Source organism: Doryrhamphus excisus, chromosome 12, assembly GCF_030265055.1.
Source record: "Doryrhamphus excisus isolate RoL2022-K1 chromosome 12, RoL_Dexc_1.0, whole genome shotgun sequence".
Classification (NCBI taxonomy): domain Eukaryota; kingdom Metazoa; phylum Chordata; class Actinopteri; order Syngnathiformes; family Syngnathidae; genus Doryrhamphus; species Doryrhamphus excisus.
The window spans coordinates 5,312,501-5,332,146 of NC_080477.1; the positions used below are offsets into that span (position 1 = coordinate 5,312,501).

Genomic DNA, 19,646 nt, shown 5'->3' on the forward strand with positions numbered 1-19,646 from the left:
GCAGTTTTTAAATCAAAGTTTTTATTATTAAGGGAAAAAAAAAACTCTACATGGCCCTTTGTGAAAAAGTGATTTCCCCCATAAACTTAGCAACTGGTTGTGCCACCCTAAGCAGCACCAATAAGCGTTTGCAAAAACTTGTAATGAGTCTCTTACAGCCTTGTGGAGGTATATTGGCCCGGTTGTAATTCAGCCAGATTGGAGGGTTTTCCAGCCTGAACCACCTTTTTACGGTCATCTCAATAGGATGCAGGTCAGGATTTTGACTAGGCCACTCCAAAGTCTTTTGTTTTTATTCAGAGGTGGACTCGCTGGTGTGTCATTGTCCTACTGCAAGTGCTTCCATTTATCACAGCAAGTCTTTCAGGTCATGAACCAGCAAAACCGCCCTAGACCATCACACTACCACCACCATATTTTATCATTTGTGCATAATGTTTTTATTTTAAAAATATTATAATTCGTTTGATGATCTGAAACATTTAAGTGTGACAAACGTGCAAGCAAGGAGTTAAATCACTTTTTCACACCACTGTATATCTTTAACACACAAAGACATCTCTAGTCCCGTTGTCATTGTAAAGAGAATTTATAAATTTGAATTTTTTAATCATTTTACAGCCCCAATATTTTAATTAGCACTCTAATGCAGGTGCAAACAAGGTTAGGTATAGTGTAATGGCAATTGTTGTACAAATAGTTTAAGGATGCTAATTAATTAGTCAGCAAAGCAATAAATTATTTGGTTGGAATATGTGCAGTATTGTGTAACGATATTGTCTTTACATAAAGGTTAGACAACATTCCATATTGTATAAACCTTACTGTCAAACTGGGTCTGCAATCTTGCCTGTTCCCCTGTGAATCTCGCTATGTTATTATATACAGTGGGTGTTTAGTTCAGTAAGGGTCATAGCGCCATGCTGTGTCAGCAGTTTAGCAAAGTGAAAAGTGACAAAGCATGAACACTGTTGGCTGACACCGAGTCGGGACACCGGTTGGATCCATTGTCATGGCGCAACACTGCTGGACATGGTGTGGTGCAGCTGAATGCAGCTGCTCTGGGATGGTTTAGGCTGAAATGTTGCTGGGATGCAGCTCGCCCTCTGCAGCTACGCCATTACAGCAGAAAGGTGGCAGGAAGACAGAGGACAGGAAGGCTTTTCTCACTCAGTCTGCATTCCTATCTTGTCTATCACCTTGCCGGATGGCTCATTTATCCCCACTTGTATTTCTTCTTTATCATGTTTTAAAGCTTGACGCTAGATAAACCAGAAGAAAAATGCTGCTGCGACCCTCCAGGTAGTCTCCTAGGCGGTCTCTGGCTAATTAACTGGCAGCCTTTTCACGTTGTTAAAAAGCCTCTGACCACCCGCTCTCTACACTGGGTAACTATTGTGTGTCTTGGCCCTGCTATTCTCTTGTTCGTTCCTCACACTTTTCAATTATAACAACTGCAAATTACAAAATGGAGGTTAAATGCCACCTGGTTAGATGTAAGACTCCATGCTACAGCTACCTCTGGCTCAATATGGTAAGTAAAGCTAGATTTCGGTGGCCAGCAGTCCGGGAAACGAGTGTTCATTCGGTGAGTGCGGGATCATTTGTGTTTACTTGGGACCTGAGACCACCTGTGCTGTTCCACAGCAGGCCTGTTTGGACAGTTTGTGGTTGTAGCAGTGGTGGATCTTTGGTGGTCTTTGTTTTCTTTTTCTTCTCTGGCAGTTCCTTGTTACAACACACACACACACACACACACAGCAGCTTTCTGGCAGCAGCAGGTGAAACAAGCGAGAGTTTATTCTTGTGTCTGCCACTCTGTTGCCTGAGGACCTGGTTCAACAATTCAACTTAGAAATGCGTTCAAAGAAGCATTTTCTGCCAATCGTGTCTCAGAAACACAGAGTTGATATTCATGTACAGAAATCACGCACAAACAAGTCTGTGTATGCTGCCTGGACCTTAAAGAAATTTTATGACATGAAGTTGTATGAAACCCCCATAAGCAGTGAAGTCCGTCAGTCAATCACTTTGTGTCTGCTCGAATTTCGGTGCTGAGGAAAGTAGTTTGGCTTCTGAAATCAATTGCATCACAAAAATCAGACCTCACAAATCACTTGGTGTTGTTTTCTCTGAATTCGTATCACTTCGCCTGTCCATTCTTGTGTGCGGGTTTCACAGTGTTTGGATGCACCGATTGCGATCACTGCAACGCGAGAGCTATAGTGGTTTAAAAAACGGTACATACTTAATTATCTGGGCTGTGACGACAAGGAAGTGTTCCCCTATAAATTCCATCGTTTTCCTGTCACGGACATTGCTATTAGACAACTTTGGCTGCTTACCATTGGCTATAATGTGGGAACCATAGTGGCTACGGTGAAACAGCTTAATGTGTGTGGTACACACTTTTTTGGGGAGGATTCCATTCCTACATGCCCAGGACAGAGGATGAGACGTGTTTTGAAGAGATTTGCTGTTCCAGTACCACAGGTAAGAACTAGCTAATTTGTGTCACCCATTAGGACCTTGTTGTTGGCACTGAACTCCCTGGCAAAGTTCATTATCTGTGTGTTCGGTTCATAAAGATACCCTTTTGGCTTCATGCTAAAAGGGATGTCGTCATCACTTGTTTCGTAGTTTCGGGAAGGTGAAGTGATACGACATAATGCAGAGCGATTTGTGAGGTCTGATTTTTTTCTCGTAGCCATTTTTGTGATGCAAATGTATTTTAAACGGGTGACATACAACTTTATGTCAAAAAATCCAAACTATCGCTTTAACTTCCTCGATGCACAGCGGATTTTAATCAAGTTGTGGGTGGCTAATGATGAGGCATATTAAAGACCAATACTGGCAACCGTTTTGTTGTTTTTTTATCCACTTTTTTTTTGCAGGACTATGTAGACTTTGGCTGCGTCTGAGAGGTCTTTTGTTAGTGCTCTAAATGTTGTAATTCTTGGCCTGCTTTAAACTGACAGGAATTTCTAAATGTTGAATCAGGATGTTTTGGCTTTGAAGGCCAGACACTAGACATCTTTATTTTGCTGAATTCCAACAAGTACAAGTTACCTGTTGGTCGCAGTTTTTAACCAACCTTAACTAGAATGTAAGGGAATAAACACTATTCATTTTAACATTAAGCAAAAAATGCAACAAAATGTAAATGACAGAAAATGTGTGTAACCAGCAACGTTGACGTTTAACAACGTTGACGTGTATCGTAATGCGACACTAACATACCACAACTACACATCTTATGTTACATCATCTCCTCCCGAATGGAGTGGAAGATCTGAGACAAGTTTAAAATGTGGCTCAAATCAGTCATATTAAGCTACCTTAATATGTACCTTACTAACATAACGTTAGCCTTGTGGAGGGATAGATTTCTTTGAATTATGTCTACGTCAAATGTGTAGACAATTATTACTGATTTTTCAAGGCACACAGAAGTGTTCTATGGCTATATAAACATGCTTTTGTGTCAGCTTTTGTGAAAAGCTACATTTCAAAAAGTGGTTGTCCTATATAATAACATAATAACAATGTATTTACAAATATAGCTTAGTGAACTATTTACAAATTTCACATTTGGAACTGAACTATGTGTGTGTGCACACGTGTGCATGCGTAAATTTTTCCTACAATATATAACTTTCTGCACTTCTTCCTATCACATGTGATTTGTCACTAACATGATCTCTACCAAGCTACAGTATTATCAATGCACTTTTGCCACGTTGTGGCCGTTTTTGTGGCTTAAAAATGCTCTGAAGAGAAACGTACTCATTGAGAGTTGCATCAGCACCTCTTTTTGCATCATGCAAAAAAACGTAAAAGACGTATAAATACATTGTTGGAGTCAGGGATTCGGGATTCTAAAAACGTATGAATACATCTTTGGGTTTGAATTAGTTAAGCCTTACAATTCTGAGGTCTTTCACCCTTGTCTCATTACGGTCTATTGCCGTTCTCTTTTCCTGGTTGTTACGTCGTCTATCTCGGTACAACTCTGATTCAAACCTAAAATGGTGCCCGTGGCCCGCAATGCATTGCGCGATCACATGCAAGTATCGCAAGATATCATCTTGTACGCCTAATCCAAGATGGCAGTGTCAACAAACCGAATGGCATTTTGGGCAAACACAAACCAAGGCATTGGGTTGTTAACCTGAAAAATGTGCTAACTGGGGCAAACTTTAACCGAGGTACCATTGTATCTCACTTTGATGAACAGAGACATAATAATAAGCTGTGTTTGCTCTTTCAGGCTCCTGATTGGCCAAATTGCACATTACAGCTGATTACAGTGAATGTGTTCTCCTGTGGACAGACATTTTTTAAGAACTCCACCATGTGGATTTTTCGCCTGCCGTGGTGTAGCGGTTAGCGTTCTGGTTCAAATCTCCACTCGTAAGCATCATCGGTATTCGTCCGGAAGAGCATCCGGAATACAAAGGGCTCAAGCCAAAAATTAGTATGCAGATCAAAAAGATCCGCTGTGGCAACTATCAGGAAATCAGGAAAAAGCCGAAAGAAAGAAACAAACAAGTTGGGGAAACTGTTTTTGAAACTATCTCTGTTAGTGGGGGCATAGCCTTAAACCCAATAGCGAATGAACACTTATAAATCAGATCGTCTCTTGAAAACATGTCAGCATGTGATCTGCTATCTGTGCAGTGCATCAGACGTTAGTCATGCTGGTACCCTTCAAAGGGCCAGACTGCCGTGCCTGGCAGCTGCATGTTCAGTCTGATACGCTTCCAAATGTGTGCCTTAAATCAGGGATTCTCCACTGCATAGATACAGCGACAACACTCACAATGTCCCCTTTCCTTGGGATGGCTGATGTCTTGAAGCACAACATGCGTGCTCCGGTCCTCAGGTAAAAGACACAAACTAGCATTTTGTTGAGTCTTCGTAACAAGATACAGTATCTTTTCCGTCTGTGAGTGACGCTGACATGTAGTTTTTCGGGTTAGCTGCTACAATAACAGTATCACAGTTGCTTGGTTAATATTAGAAGTCTGTTATGTAAAAGGAACATTGTTGTCGTTGTTTTTGTGAGGGCTTTAGCGTCAACATACGTACTTCCCATGACGTCCATTTTTATGTAACTCATGTTAACTTGTATTCACAATTAGAATGCACAGAAAAGGGAAATAAATGTGTTTGTTTCACATGAGGATTGCACACTTCCCCTTTAAATGTGAATGTGTTCTGAATCCTGCTGAAATTACAAATGCAAACACTAACAGTGATTACCCAAGTATCTGTACAGATTAATGTACAGTAACTGTAACAATTACTCCAATTCCCCCCCCCGATGATACCTCAATATAAAAATGGAAGTACAGTAAACCTCGGATATATCAGATTCAATTGTTCCCACTGGTTTTGTCCGATATAAGCGAAATCCGTTATATGCGTATACCGGAAAATGTCCATTTTCGGATTTATATCCGGTATATGCGTGAATCGGATTTTATCCGTTATAAAAAGGCACTTCCTTGACTATGTTTCCAATGTACCTGGACGCGCAGGCAACGCTGCAAACGCTGCAAATGACGTCGTATAGCGGCCTGTCACGATTCGGCGAATCGGAGCGCCACGATGCGGCCATCCGATATATGCGAGGGAAATTTAATGGAAATGCATTGGAACGGGACTGGAGATTTTGACCGAAATAGGCGAAATCCGTTATAAAAAATCCGATATATGCAATGAATTTTTATTGGAAATACAAACGGTACAAAAATACAAAATTGGTTCTTTTTTATCTGTCCGTTGTGAGCGAATTTCCAATATATCCGAGTCCGATATATCCGAGGTTTACTGTAAAATCAAGTTTGCTTCCCAGGCTGCTTTGCTGGACTGCTCTGCTCCACAAAACAGGAGCCATACTGTATGCGGGGGTTAATATGGCAGTTGCAAATTAGCCTTATTTCAATATACCATGGCTTTCAACGGCAAATAAAGCTATTTGGAAAAATGAGCAAAAAGCAAAAACTGCACACTATGCATGTATGTGCATGCGTGTGGGATGTTTTCCCGCTAGAGTTTCTTTTGCACTGGTCCTAGCCACTGGACTCATGTTTGACAAATACGCAGCCTGTGATGTGGTTTCCCTTGACACTTTTTCAGCTGCAGCTGAAAGACTAATTTAGCCTGCCATCCACATTAGAAGGAAGTAAAAAGTGAAGCACAGCTCATCTTTGTACTCCACCTTAACGATGGCTCAGGAATCTGTCTATTGTGATTTTCTGATCGAGTCCCATCACAAAGGTTCACAGTCAGGTGTCGAAGAATAGCAAAACTACTGATTAGTTTATATGGAGACAGAATAAAAGTGAATAAGGCCGCTCTAGATTGCTGTGCTTCTTATGCCCTCGGAGAGTTTTGCAAATAGGGTGAGGAGAGGAAAAAGGTGGGGAAGGGCTGAAAATAAGACGGACAGCTTTAGGGGAAGTGTGATGAAGGGATGTTGAAAAGAAAGGAATGGGGGGAAAGAATGGGGGGGGGGACTAAAAAAGAAAGAGGCCATTAATTTAGTGCGGTGGGAGGGATCTGAAGGTTACTGAGCTCTCTCTGCCAGGCCCTCCTGGGTTGACTGATGCCTTTGTGAAGGGGCCAGAAACCGCACACACACACGTGCACGTGCACATGCACATGCACTCATAAGCGTTCCAAGGCTTGTTTCATCAAACAAGGTGGTTATTAATGTGATTTAAAGTAAAGTTTTTCAAAATTTATTTTCCTGAATAAATGTATTGGGCAATCTGTTGTCATGTTAAATTTTATTGAATTGCTTCTCTGTATTTTGGGATTTGAGTTTTTTTGTGTGTGTGAAAATGGAGACAAAGCATGACACACAATGCAATTTGAAGAAAGTAGAAGTACTTGAATTTAAATCCGATTTAATTTTACCATTAATTAGCTCAGATGTTCAATTTCTATTTTTTGGTATAATATTTATTCATTCATTTTTTACCGCTTATCCTCAATTTATTGTATTGCATAACTGAGAAAAATATGCAGTGTGTCACCCATTTGTATGTTATGTTTGCATATATGTTGTGTGTCTATAAAAGTAATAAAAATGAAAGAATGTAAAACTTCATCTCAGCTTTGTGAGATTGGTGAAAAGGAGTATGTGAACTTTGCTCTTTGCCCATTTTTGCTATTTTATTTTTTCTTTTGGAGAATTTTGGCCATCATTCACAATACTTACGAGAAACATGAACATATTTCTTTCCCTTTTCTGTGCATAAGAGCTATGTAGCTAACAATGGACATCATGGGAAATAGGTATTCTGACGACAGTGTTCCAATGGCCATTTGTATAACTGACTTGTATATTAACCAAGCTACAGTGATATTGAAATTGTAGCAGCTAACACACACACAAAATATTTATCTGGTAGACTCACAGACTCTGCATCACTCACACGGAAGACTGGATACTTAGTTCTCAATTTTGTTCCAGAGACTCAACAAGATTCGCTTTTTCTATCAATCTGTCAGAGGTTTTTACCTGAGGACACAGCCATCCCAATGATAGCAAACATTGTAAGTGTTGTCGCTGTATCTATGCTGTATCTACATTATTGACGGAAGTAGCATAAGCTCAATGCTTGACGTGAAATCATTGCACCTTGGAAATAAGTTTTGGTTATGTTTTAAATCACCAAAATACAGCAAGATACTGTATTACATGTTCTTGCATGATCACATCATGGATATCAAAGGATTCTTTTTAGAGGGCTTCATAGTCCCAATGATGTGCATTGTTAGCTAGCTCATAATAACTTGTTTTCTGGCGTTATAATGTACAGAAAAGGGAAATAAATACATGTTTCACATGAGGATTGTGAATGATGGTCAGGATTCCAAAAAAGTTCCCCTTAAGCATTAAGGCACGTTTATTCATTTGTACAGTCTCTGTTAGGAACAAGGACTTTCTCACATCACAACTCATGCTTTGATATTTATATACTCTTTGAAAATAGCCTTTTAAGAAATTCATAGTAAAAGTCATTCATTCATTCATTTTCTACCGATTTTCCTCACGAGGGTCGCAGGCGGTGCTGGAGCCTATCCCAGCTGTCTTCGGGCGTGAGGCGGGGTACACCCTGGACTGGTGGCCAGCCAATCACAGGGCACATATAGACAAACAACCATTCACACTCACATTCTATGGACAATTTGGAGTTGCCAATTAACCTGGCATGTTTTTGGAATGTGGGAGGAAACCGGAGTACCCGGAGAAAACCCACGCATGCACGGGGAGAACATGCAAACTCCACACAGAGATGGCCGAGGGTGGAATTGAACCCTGGTCTCCTAGCTGTGAGGTCTGCGCGCTAATCACACGACCGCCGTGCAGCCCATAGTAAAATTGATTTAAAAAAAAATAATTGAAAAATCAAAAGTTTCATTCAAAAAAGAACTCTGGTGAGCACCTGACAATTGAGAATCAGTAGGAACCTGAATTGAAACAAAGAATCGGAATTGGAACCGTTATCGTGCAAAACGTGCACAACCCTTCTTATTATTATGACTTTATTACCATAATATTTTGAGTTTAGTCCCCCCCCAAATTAAATATATATATTGGACTTTATTCTTGTAAAACTACTGCTGATTTAGCTGTTTTCTGTTTTTGTCGTGATGGCCTCCTTCTTCACTTCTGGTATGCAATACAATATGTTCATGCAAGCCGCATATGATATTTTGGCCTATAGTGGTTATATTTCTTTACATAACTAAAACAGAAGTCAATAAATCAAGTGTGCTGCTGCAGTATGTTGCATGTATTATCTCAAAGAGATTAACACTGGAACATGACAGTGCTTGTTCACACATGCAGACGTTGGCAGGATTATAAATCCTCCTCACTCTGAGGACACACACTACCTGAGGCTTGATACTCTGTGTTACACTTGAATATTCCATCAGACATTAAATCATAGCCATGCATTGTAAATGGATATGTGTGTTTTTTGTTCTCTTTGAACAATTTGTGTAGCTCAGCCAATACCACACACACACACACACACACACACACACAACCTGCAGTGTGCTTTGTTGGCGAAATGATAGGAATGGCTGAGGAAACTGAATATACTGAAGTCTAGTCTGTAGATAATATTTTATATTGTAGACACAAAGATGATTGTGTTGTGGTGATTTTATTTTATTTAGCTGCTTGTGGTCTGACTTGTATTTCTGCACCATCATTTGTTGTTGGGTCCGAGTCCTTCCTTTTTTATGAATGCTTGTCTCAAACAGTAAACATTTACGACATCCTAACTTATCCTTTTATTTTTGTGTGTGCAGGCGTTGAGGGCAGCACTGAATGTTCTTGTGGGAGGAACCACTTCACATGTGCGGTCAGCGCATTTGGCGAGTGCACCTGCATCCCGGCTCAGTGGCAGTGCGATGGAGACAACGACTGCGGAGACCACAGTGATGAGGATGGGTGCAGTGAGTTTACACTTTTATCATCCTTCTGTTTCTTTATTTTACCAGTATTCCTAGAATTTCTTAACTCTTCATCCCTGGAGGGAGGCTGACGTCATTGCAGCACCCCAATGAATGCGTGGCTCATTGTTCAAGTACATGAATAATAAAAATAATAGTAAAAACCATGTTAAGAAAAGTCATAAACATGTTTATTAATATTATATTCCTACTTGTGAAAATTTATTTATCACAGTTCATCTGGAACCGATTAACCTTGATAAATATGAGGTAAGACAAAACAAAAATATTGGGGAAATCTAATTTAAAATATGTAAAAAGGGTTTGTAAGGTAATTAGATGAGAAAGGTGACATTGTAAAGGCTGGTTTCTATTTTCCACTTTTGCCTTGTCAGCACTTCTTGTCAGAACTATCAAATCATCTTCTGACTTAGAGATAAGGGCAAAGGTGGTTTTCTCTACTTTGAAGCAAGAAACCTTTTCAACCTATAGGGTCAAATTGGCATAAGTTTTGTTGACAATATACCATGTTTGCAAAGACAATCCTGTAGGCTGGATGGTATTACTCTGTAAATGTTATGGCATCTTACCAGCCAAACAGTATGTCAACTTGCCAATGAAGTATAACAGAACACACTACAATAATGTGTGCTGACATGATCTCTAAACATTCAAGGTCTGTTGTTTTAACTACCATTTTTTTTCTTTTTCCATCATCAACATAACCATGAAAGTTCCCTGTTGACCAACCAACAGTGTGTTGAGTTCCACACTGTAGAACCACGGCTGATAGTTGGATGGTACAGTTACAAATTTTGGTCCAAATAAGAAACCCTAAACATTTTGGGTACATGTTTTTTTGGACAGTATTCAACTAGTTGTAACTTGAAACTATTTCTGTTTGTAGTCGTTATGTGACAGTTTTCTCGTTCACCTTTTGAGTATTATCTTGGATCATTTAGCTGACCGTTAAATTCATGCAGTATGCAGCTTATAATGATAAATTGTATAACAGCGGGGCTTCTGAATAATTTCAGAAAGGAGCACATACACTCAATGCAGCCAATTCCTGCATAAATAAGGTCGACAATAAGAAAATATATAATTGGACCCATATGGATCCCATCATCGCCAAGGGAGGAACTAAACGGTTCACTGGTCTAGGCAGTGTTGTATTTCTTGTGCAAAAGCAGGTTGAGGCTGTCTCCCTCGGTGGATGTGACCTTGCTGTATAAATGCATGAATGACATTCTGTACCAGATAGTGTTTGACTTGAGAAGTCTTGGCAGCAAAACCAGACAGAAGTATTTTTCTGAAGTACATGTCAGTTGTCAGGAGGAGGATGCCTTCTCCACTTTTACATTTTGTATCAATGTACAATGTCAGTGGGAGAGCACTGAAATAGAAGCAGCCCTCCTTGGAGATGTATGATGATACTCATCTCCGTCAATCTACATTTGTCACATCGAACTAGTTAGAAATTGGGAGATAGGACGCTAAGTGTTATTGATCTGTGGCCAGTTAAATGTTCACCCAGTCTTACAGCTGCATATTGATCTATTGTGTGAAACTTATTGAAGAAGACACATGGAAGCAGTTGATTGATTGGAGAGCATATGGCTGGATCTTTCGTACACACTAGTACCGTTTGATCAGCCGTTTGCCCAGTTGTTCTACACTCAGCCATTAGCCACCCCCATGTAGTTTGATTGGCCAAGCTATGAATAGCACAGCAAAAAAACCTTCAGTGGTAAAAAAATAAAAAAAAGTTGTTTATCTTGATCAATTGGTTCAAGACCCGGCCGCCATAAGTGAATTTTCCACAAACTAGGATTTGATATTAATAAACGGAATATTTTTTTAACCATTATTAGATCACAATTTTACACAATTTTTACACAATTTTTATTAGATCAATTTTACACTCTTATTATTCCTTGTTAACAGCACAATGCGTAGACAACAGTATTGCTGCAGGGACACAAGAGATGGCAGCCGCCAATATTGGCAACTTTTCAGTAAGAAAAGTAGCAATTGGCTGTCCCGAAAGTCGCTAGATGACATCATCCTGTAATTGGTGTATCCATTGCATATAATGTAAAATGATGTAGGAAAAAAGCATAACCTTGCAGTAAAAATGAATTATGACTGTCATACTGTCTTGCACTGAAAATAGAGCTGCTGCAATTTCATTCTACTATATGTAAAATGACAATAAAGGGCATTCGGATTCTGATCATCCTAATTTAAAATTTAAAAAAAAGTTTGGAGACAACGGGTCTACCTGTTTGATGTACAGTAAACCTCGGATATATCGGAGTCGGATATATCGGAAATTCGCTCACAACGGACAGATAAAAAAGGACCAATTTTTCTGTAATGCATTTCCAATAAAAATTCATTGCATATATCAGATTTTTTATAACGGATTTCGCCTATTTCGGACAAAATCTCCAGTCCCGTTCCAATGCATTTCCATTAAATTTGCCTCGCATATATCGGATGGCCGAATCGTGACAGGCTGCTATACGACGTCATTTGCAGCGTTTGCAGCGTTGCCTGCGCGTCCAGGTACATTGGAAACATAGTCAAGGAAGTGCCTTTTTATAACGGATAAAATCCGATTTACGCATACACCGGATATAAATCCGATATATGCGTAAAACGGACATTTACGGTATACGCATATAACGGATTTCGCTTATATCGGACAAAACCAGTGGGAACAATTGAATCCGATATATCCGAGGTTTACTGTATTTTACTTAGTACACCAGTGGTTTCTTTTTCAGGACATTCTAAATGGTTTTAATGGCTATGACTAATGTTTGTCCAATGGTTGTGATTGATTTTCCATCTTCTCTAATATTCACGATTGCTTGTTTTTCACAGAATTCTGTGTTTTTCTTGTTGTTTTCACCTCTAAATGCAGTCTATACAGGCAAAACCTATCCTACCCCATGGTGTATACCCATGATATTTATTGATTGAATAAGCAATGTAATTGAAGACACCTTGGAAATAAAATACACCAGTCGGTCATGTGTCGCAATAGTTTTGCTCACAAAATGCAAAAAAAAATGCAGTCTTTAAATGCAGCTTTAAATGTAATTTGTCGAGGCATTTTTAAGCAGGAACAACAGACCTGTGTGACCGTGAGAGTGTAAAAGCAAAATGGATCTCACACACACACACAACATACGCACGCTAACAGAGAGATATACACACTGATAAACACACAGAAAGTTCTTCTCAGCAACTTTTGAACAGTGCATTTCTGTGGCATCCAGACTTTGTTTGAACTTGCTCACCATTTATGTCAATTAATCAATTTTCGGAGAAAGCAACTATTGTTCTGCATAACACTGAAAGAATGTGGAGATATAGGAAGTCTGTGAAGCCCCCCCCCCACCCTTATAAACTGTGGATCTAATTACAATGTGGGAATCATGTGGAAATTGTCTAGGGCAGATGTGTGTGTTGTCTTGTGTCTGTTCATGTGGAAGTGAAGGTTGATGCTCCTGTTCCTCCAGATAAAGTTTTATCTCTGCAGTGAGACCCCAAAGAGGAAGAGGAGAGTTGATGAGGGACTTTGAAGAACATTAAGCTCCCTTTTACAGGCAGTAAGAGGGAGCTGAATTGAAGGTGGTGTAAAAGAAGGCCTAAAAGTACTAAAATAGTTGGAGGTTCAAGCTGGAGTAGGAAATGGGCTTTGCAGCTGGTAGTTCTCCTGCTCTACATGATGAATGACGACGCCCGTTGACAGTCACTAGGTGGTGATTCTTGTCCAAAGCAGCACAAGCCTGGTCATTTCAGGAAGCATGTGGCCCACTATTGAAATGATTTAAAACATATGGTCAGAAGCACATGGTGGCGGTACGTGGGGGTGTGTTCATTCTGCTTATGTGAGCTTGACTGTATGACTCACAAACTGGGCACAATATAGTCAAACTGAATCTGGTGTCGCTGATGTGGCATGCATGCAACTTAAACTTAAAAATATTTTCAATGACAAGGATTAACATAGAAGCTGCTACCTCACTTGTGAAAAAAATCTAAAGCATATAAACTGGATAACACATCTCAAGGACACAGCATTAAAACAATAATAAAACAGCATATACGGTAAAGCAGAATATTTATATTTAATAGATTTAATAAATACTCCTTTGTCACTGCAACACTTTTTTGTGCTTGAGAGCTTTTGACATGAAACTCTTCTTCATTAACAATCGCTAATGTTTGGTCACGGTCTTACAGCCAGCACAACTATGAACTTGTATAACCGTTGCATCCAAAAGTTGTGCATTTGTTCTTCTTTTTTAGTGTTTTTAGTGTGTTTAAGACTTAGTTGTATGATGAACATGCAATCCAGAAAATGATATGTAAATGTTACACTTAGGGGGGAAAAGTGGGCTAATAAATTGACAATAAAAGCATAAATACTGCGGATTTCAGAAAACAACAGATGGAATGATGCAGCACTCAAGAAGCAATGAAGTCTGTACAATTAAATAATTTTTTTAAAATCCAAAAATTGTTACAACTATAATGATGAAAATGGTAATATTAATGATGATTATAATAATGTGATAATAATAACAATAACAATGGTAATATGATAAAGATTATAACAATAATGATAATAACAATAATAATATTACAATGATAATAATAACAAGACTGGGAAACAAGACTGTGGCATGAACATGATTATATCTTGCAAAAAGGGGTTGGCATTTATAAGCTTTTGCTTCGGCCTACTCCTTTTGGGCTTGTGATCAGATAGTTGAATACAAATGTATGTAAATAATGGAAAGTCATATTTTTTTATTGATGTAAGAAATGCACTGTAATGTTTCATATATTTGCCCAAAAAAAATAAAAATAAAAAAGCACACAGAAATGGAATGGTAATAGTCATGGGAAAGAACAGAGGAGGCATTTAATGGTAGATAGCAGCATCACATTGTGTTGTCTGTATATGGCGGAGATATTTGACAGTTAAAGGGAACCTATTATGCTTTTTCCACTTTTTTTACCTATAGATATAGTTACAATGTTGTATCATTGTGTTAAATTATGCCAAAGTTTCAGATAATGAGGTTTGTGCATTTGGAAGTGAGCCCTGAAAGAAGTTTGGGATGGCTCTGAATGCTCTGTTTCAAAAGGCGTCGCAAAACTGCCCTTTTGTGATGTCACAGAGGAGCGGACTTCCTTATAAGGGTGTGTCTGTAAACAGATAAGCGCTCTGCTCCTCTGTTTACTTGCTAGCAAAGCCATTTGTGCCACTATCAGGCGCAAGTGGTTGGAGTTCCTGATTCCCTACCAGCAAAATAAATGCATTTTAATCTGTCAACGGCATTTCACACTGGATTATTTTGTGAACATGGGCCAGTATGTAGCTGGACTAACCGACGTTTTTCCAAAATTACTTGTTCATTTGGACTGAGCAAGCAGTAAGTAACAGTTTATCAGTGTCCTAACTGTGTTTATTTTGTGTAAATCTTGGAGCAAAAACACTTGCACACAGGGAGAGGGGTTGCTAATAGCATTTTACCACCACAATTAGTGGCTAAATGACCTAAAGCTAAAGTGCTAAAGCTACTTACCATTGAGAGATGTCTTGAAGTAACCTCGTTTCCTGAGAAACTTCAGACTGTCCAGTTTCTACTTCTGGATAGGATTTGGGATCCAACACCTATGGCGGTATGTTAAAAGCCGACATTTTAAAAAGATAAATCGCTGTTTATTAACTCCTATACCGTTTATCAAAGTTAGCAGTGCAAACCGGAAGTGTTTCTGTGTACACAGGAGTGTGACCAACCACAGTAGAGTGGGCCTACCTGGAGGTGGGCCGTGTATGGAATACATTCAAACAGACCATTTTCGTGGGAACCATGATATCCAAATAAATACAGCTGGATAGGTGCAGATTCTGGAAGAACTATAAAGCTTTGTGTGCTGGTTATCGTGTGGAGCTGCTCTATAGGAGTCCACAACTCCATACAAAGGGACGAAAAATGAGCATAATAGGTCAGCTTTAAAAGAAACCAGTATTGGGAATTATTGGGAACCTAACCAGGTTAGGGTTCGGGAATTTGCGGATGAGTCCAGTCTTGACTTTTGAATTGATTTTTTAAGAGAGCAATGACATCAAACGTGACAGTAAACATGGTGACGCCACTCAAAATGAGCCAATGAAATTGGCCGTTAATATATGCTGCTAATCTTTGAATGGAACGATGGATTGCTCAAAATTTTAGTTCATTCATTCATTATTTCATTTTCTACCGCTTATCCTCACAAGGGTTGCGGGGGTGCTGGAGCCTATCCCAGTTGTCTTCAGGCGAGAGGCGGGGTACACCCTGGACTGGTCGCCAGCCAATCACAGGGCACATATAGACAAACAACCATTCACACTCACATTCATACCTATGGACAATTTGGAGTCGCCAATTAACCTAGCATGTTTTTGGAATGTCGGAGGAAACCGGAGTACCCGGAGATTGAACCCTGGTCTCCTAACAGTGAGGTCTGCGCGCAAACCACTCGACCGCCGTGCCGCCCAGTTTAAAACGTTTTTAGCTTTAAAAACATTTAAAAGTGAAAGTACAGACCAATATGTGTTCTTTTTTCCAGAATCCAGTGCCAAACCGATGTGTCTCAAGTGAAACTGTAGCACCCATTATGAAAAATCTAAGAGTCATAGCACATTCATTTACAGCACAACAACATGCAAATGAGTCTTCACTAAGGATTGTTTGAATATCTGCACTAATATTGAGTTTTTTTTATTAAGTCTTCCCTAGCTGCCTGACGCCCCACTATTTTTCAGGGTTTCATTACATTTGATATTCATATGAGCTAGTCTGTTTGACACAAATTTAAGGCAAAATAAGGTCATGGTGAACTCTCTTCCGAGTTGAAGATAATACAATCAACTCTACTTCAGGATGTTCAGAACAGATTATGAGATAGAATACTTAAAGATTTATATTATACATATTTCTCTAGTTTACCATTTGTCTCCTCCCGTCCTGTGTTCTGCACATCCTTGAAATGTATTTGGATTTATGTTGGTTACACTGAAGTATGCAGGACATGATCCGCAGTGATTCCTGCTGAGTTCAAAGGAGCCGAGTAAATTAAAGTGTAAATGTTTTCAGCTAGCGTGAGGTGACATGAAAGCAGATATGAAATGTTGGTGTGTGGCCTCTTTCACACACAAATTGTTGAAGATTGCATTAAATGTGAGCCCACCGTGATGTGGTTGCTTGTTTATACAGTTTATCAACACCGGCAATATACCACCCAAGTATGTTTGAATGTACTGATCCGGCGTTCTGAAATGCTGGTGTTTTGAATCGCTGCTGGAGTCAAATCCCAAGCATGACAAGGTTGTATGCAGGGTGTGTGTATGTGCGTATGGGTGCGCCTGTGCATGCATAAAGTTTGGATTCCTCCACTCTGGGCTCCCAAAAATGGACTTGCACCATATTTTGGACACACACATACTATAATAGCTACACAAACTTAGATTTCTGGATGCAGATTGCACACATTCTGAAGGTTGTTTCATGTTATATAGGTATTATAGGTAGGTATAATAGGTAGTATTGTTTGACGAATTTAAATGAATAATGTCAATATTGAACACAACGTCTAAACAGACAAGAAGGCAATATTTAGATGATAGAAAGTGTCCACAAATGTGAAAGAGTCACATCCATGCACACACCGTACCAAAAAATAAGAAATACCCCCTCCATCCTTTAATCCACCTCTCTGCAGTTGCAACCAATCAGAAAGGAGCTGTGCCGGCAGGAGAACAACTGGCCCAAAAGCAGGAGCCGAGAAGATTAGGACCCCGTTCCCTCCTTCTCTGTCATGTCAATTTCTCACTCCAGACCTTCATCAGCTCATCTCAGCATCCTGTCCTCCATCCCCTTATCATGCTTCTTATTCCTTACAAGGTGGACATTTTTTTTTTGCTTCACACAGCACGTTTGCCTTCCAGTCCATTTTTTCATACCTTGTATTTTTCTTCTTATGTCTTTCTGACATTTGCTTTGATCTGAGCTGTTTGGACACATTAGCATAATCCTCCTCTTTTCCTTCGTCTTCTGCTTGCCACCCTCTGTTTCCCTAAAAGCCATGCACGGTCCAGGCTCTTCAGTATTTACTGCCTCTTTCAGTAACTGAAACGGGCACAGACAATACCTGTTTAGAGGTTGATGAGCGGAGAGAAAGGAACACCAATGACAAGGACTTCATTTAACCTTCTTTTGTACAGTAGGTAGCCTGCACGGTGGAGAGTGGTTAGCACACAGGCCACACAGCTAGGAGACCTGGGTTCGATTCTCTGGCATCTCTGTGTGGAGTTTGCATGTTCTCCCCGTGCATGCGTGGGTTTTTTCGAGGTACTCCGGCTTCCAAAAATATGCGTGTTAAGTTAATTGGTGACTCCAAATTGTCCATAGGTATGAATGTGAGTGTGAATGGTTGTTTCTTTATATGTGCCCTGTGATTGGCTGGCAACCAGTCCAGTGTGTACCCCGCCTCTCCCCCAAAGACAGCTGGGATAGGCTCCAACATACCTGTGACCCTTGTGAGAATAAGCGGTCAAAAATGAATGAATGAATGTACGTTAGGTCTTTAACAAGCTGGTTTGATGATATTTCAAACACTGTTTAATATGTAAACAGGACAAAGTTGATTAACGTTTATGTGTTTAAAACAGAAAACTACAGGTACCATCTGCCAAATATTCATTCATTCATTTTCTACCGCTTTTTCCTCACGCGGGTCGCGGGGGTGCTGGAGCCTATCCGAGCTGTCTTCGGGCGGGAGGCGGGGTACACCCTGGACTGGTCGCCAGCCAATCACAGGGCACATATAGACAAACAACCATTCACACTCACACTCAATTCATACCTATGGAATTGAACCCTGGTCTCCTAGCTGTGAGGTCTGCGTGCTAACCACTAGACCGCCGTGCCGCCTCTGCCAAATATGACATTGACAAATAAGGATTATCTGACAACCTACAGATGTTCTCCCTGTGCATTCGTGGGTTTTCTCCGGGTACTCCGGTTTCCTCCCACATTCCAAAAACATGCTAGGTTAATTAGCGACTCCAAATTGTCCATAGGTATAAATGTGAGTGTGAATGGTTGTTTGTCTATATGTGCCCTGTGATTGGCTGGCGACCAGTCTAGGGTCTACCCCGCCTTACGCCTGAAGACAGCTGGGATAGGCTCCAGCACCCCCCGCGACCCTCGTGAGGAAAAAGCGGTAGAAAATGAATGAATGAATGAATGACAACCTACAGATGTATGAACGATACTACATTTGCAAACTGCATCCAACAACATCTAAACCCAACATTGCTCACCACCGGCAGGACCGGCTCTTGACAATGACAGTGGTTTGGATAGCACTGGCTTTTTGAGTGAGCTATGGTCTTATTTTTTTGTGATACTGCTTCAAAGGTGCAACTATTTTAGTCGTTTCCTCAGTTCTCTGCCACCACAGGAAACTTGTGCATGACAAGTTTTGCAATATGCTAAGTCTTTTTGAGAATTTCACCAAAAATACTCCCTCACGGCCAACACCACTCATGCTCCTTGCTTTGTTAACATGTTAGCACACACTGTTGTTGTGATCAGGTGAGAGGCACGAGTGCTGCAGTGCTGTAATGGAGTCTAGAATTGACTGCTTGTATGTTGACCTCTTTGTGTGCAGCGGTTCTTAAAGTTTTTTTTTTTTTAAATGATGTTCTGATGGATACTGAACAAGTTGAGACACGTGGAAGCAATTTTATTCCTTCATTTGATTGATCTTCCCTGTGATTATGCCGTATATCAATGTATCAAAAGGAATTAAGAAAAGATGAGCTACAGCATTCATTTGCAGCAAGCGCGATCCGGGTGGAGAAGATGGTTTTGCTCTTGGCATTCTTGTACTCTTGCCATCATGCAGCATCAGCACAGAGCTTCACTGCTTTGGCTTTTTGCTGTCGAAGAACGCTCTCATTTATCATGCTGGTGCTACCAGCTCACAAATGTAGGTCATATTCAGACTTGAGCCATGGTTTTCCAAAACAAACATGCTGTACTCTCACTGCTGACATTAGGTTTACTTGCACAATATTAAAA

At 40.0% G+C, this 19,646-nt stretch overlaps 1 protein-coding gene across 3 annotated transcripts in view; it reads left to right on the top strand.

Moving 5' to 3' along the window:
• Positions 1 to 19,646, top strand: part of lrp4 (low density lipoprotein receptor-related protein 4) — a 111,161-nt gene that overhangs the window by 39,062 nt on the left and 52,453 nt on the right. For all 3 annotated transcript variants that reach the window (XM_058088485.1, XM_058088486.1, XM_058088487.1), the window contains exon 2: positions 9,343 to 9,489. In XM_058088485.1, the coding sequence (XP_057944468.1) occupies positions 9,343 to 9,489 (147 nt within the window). The remainder of the gene's footprint in view (positions 1 to 9,342; positions 9,490 to 19,646) is intronic.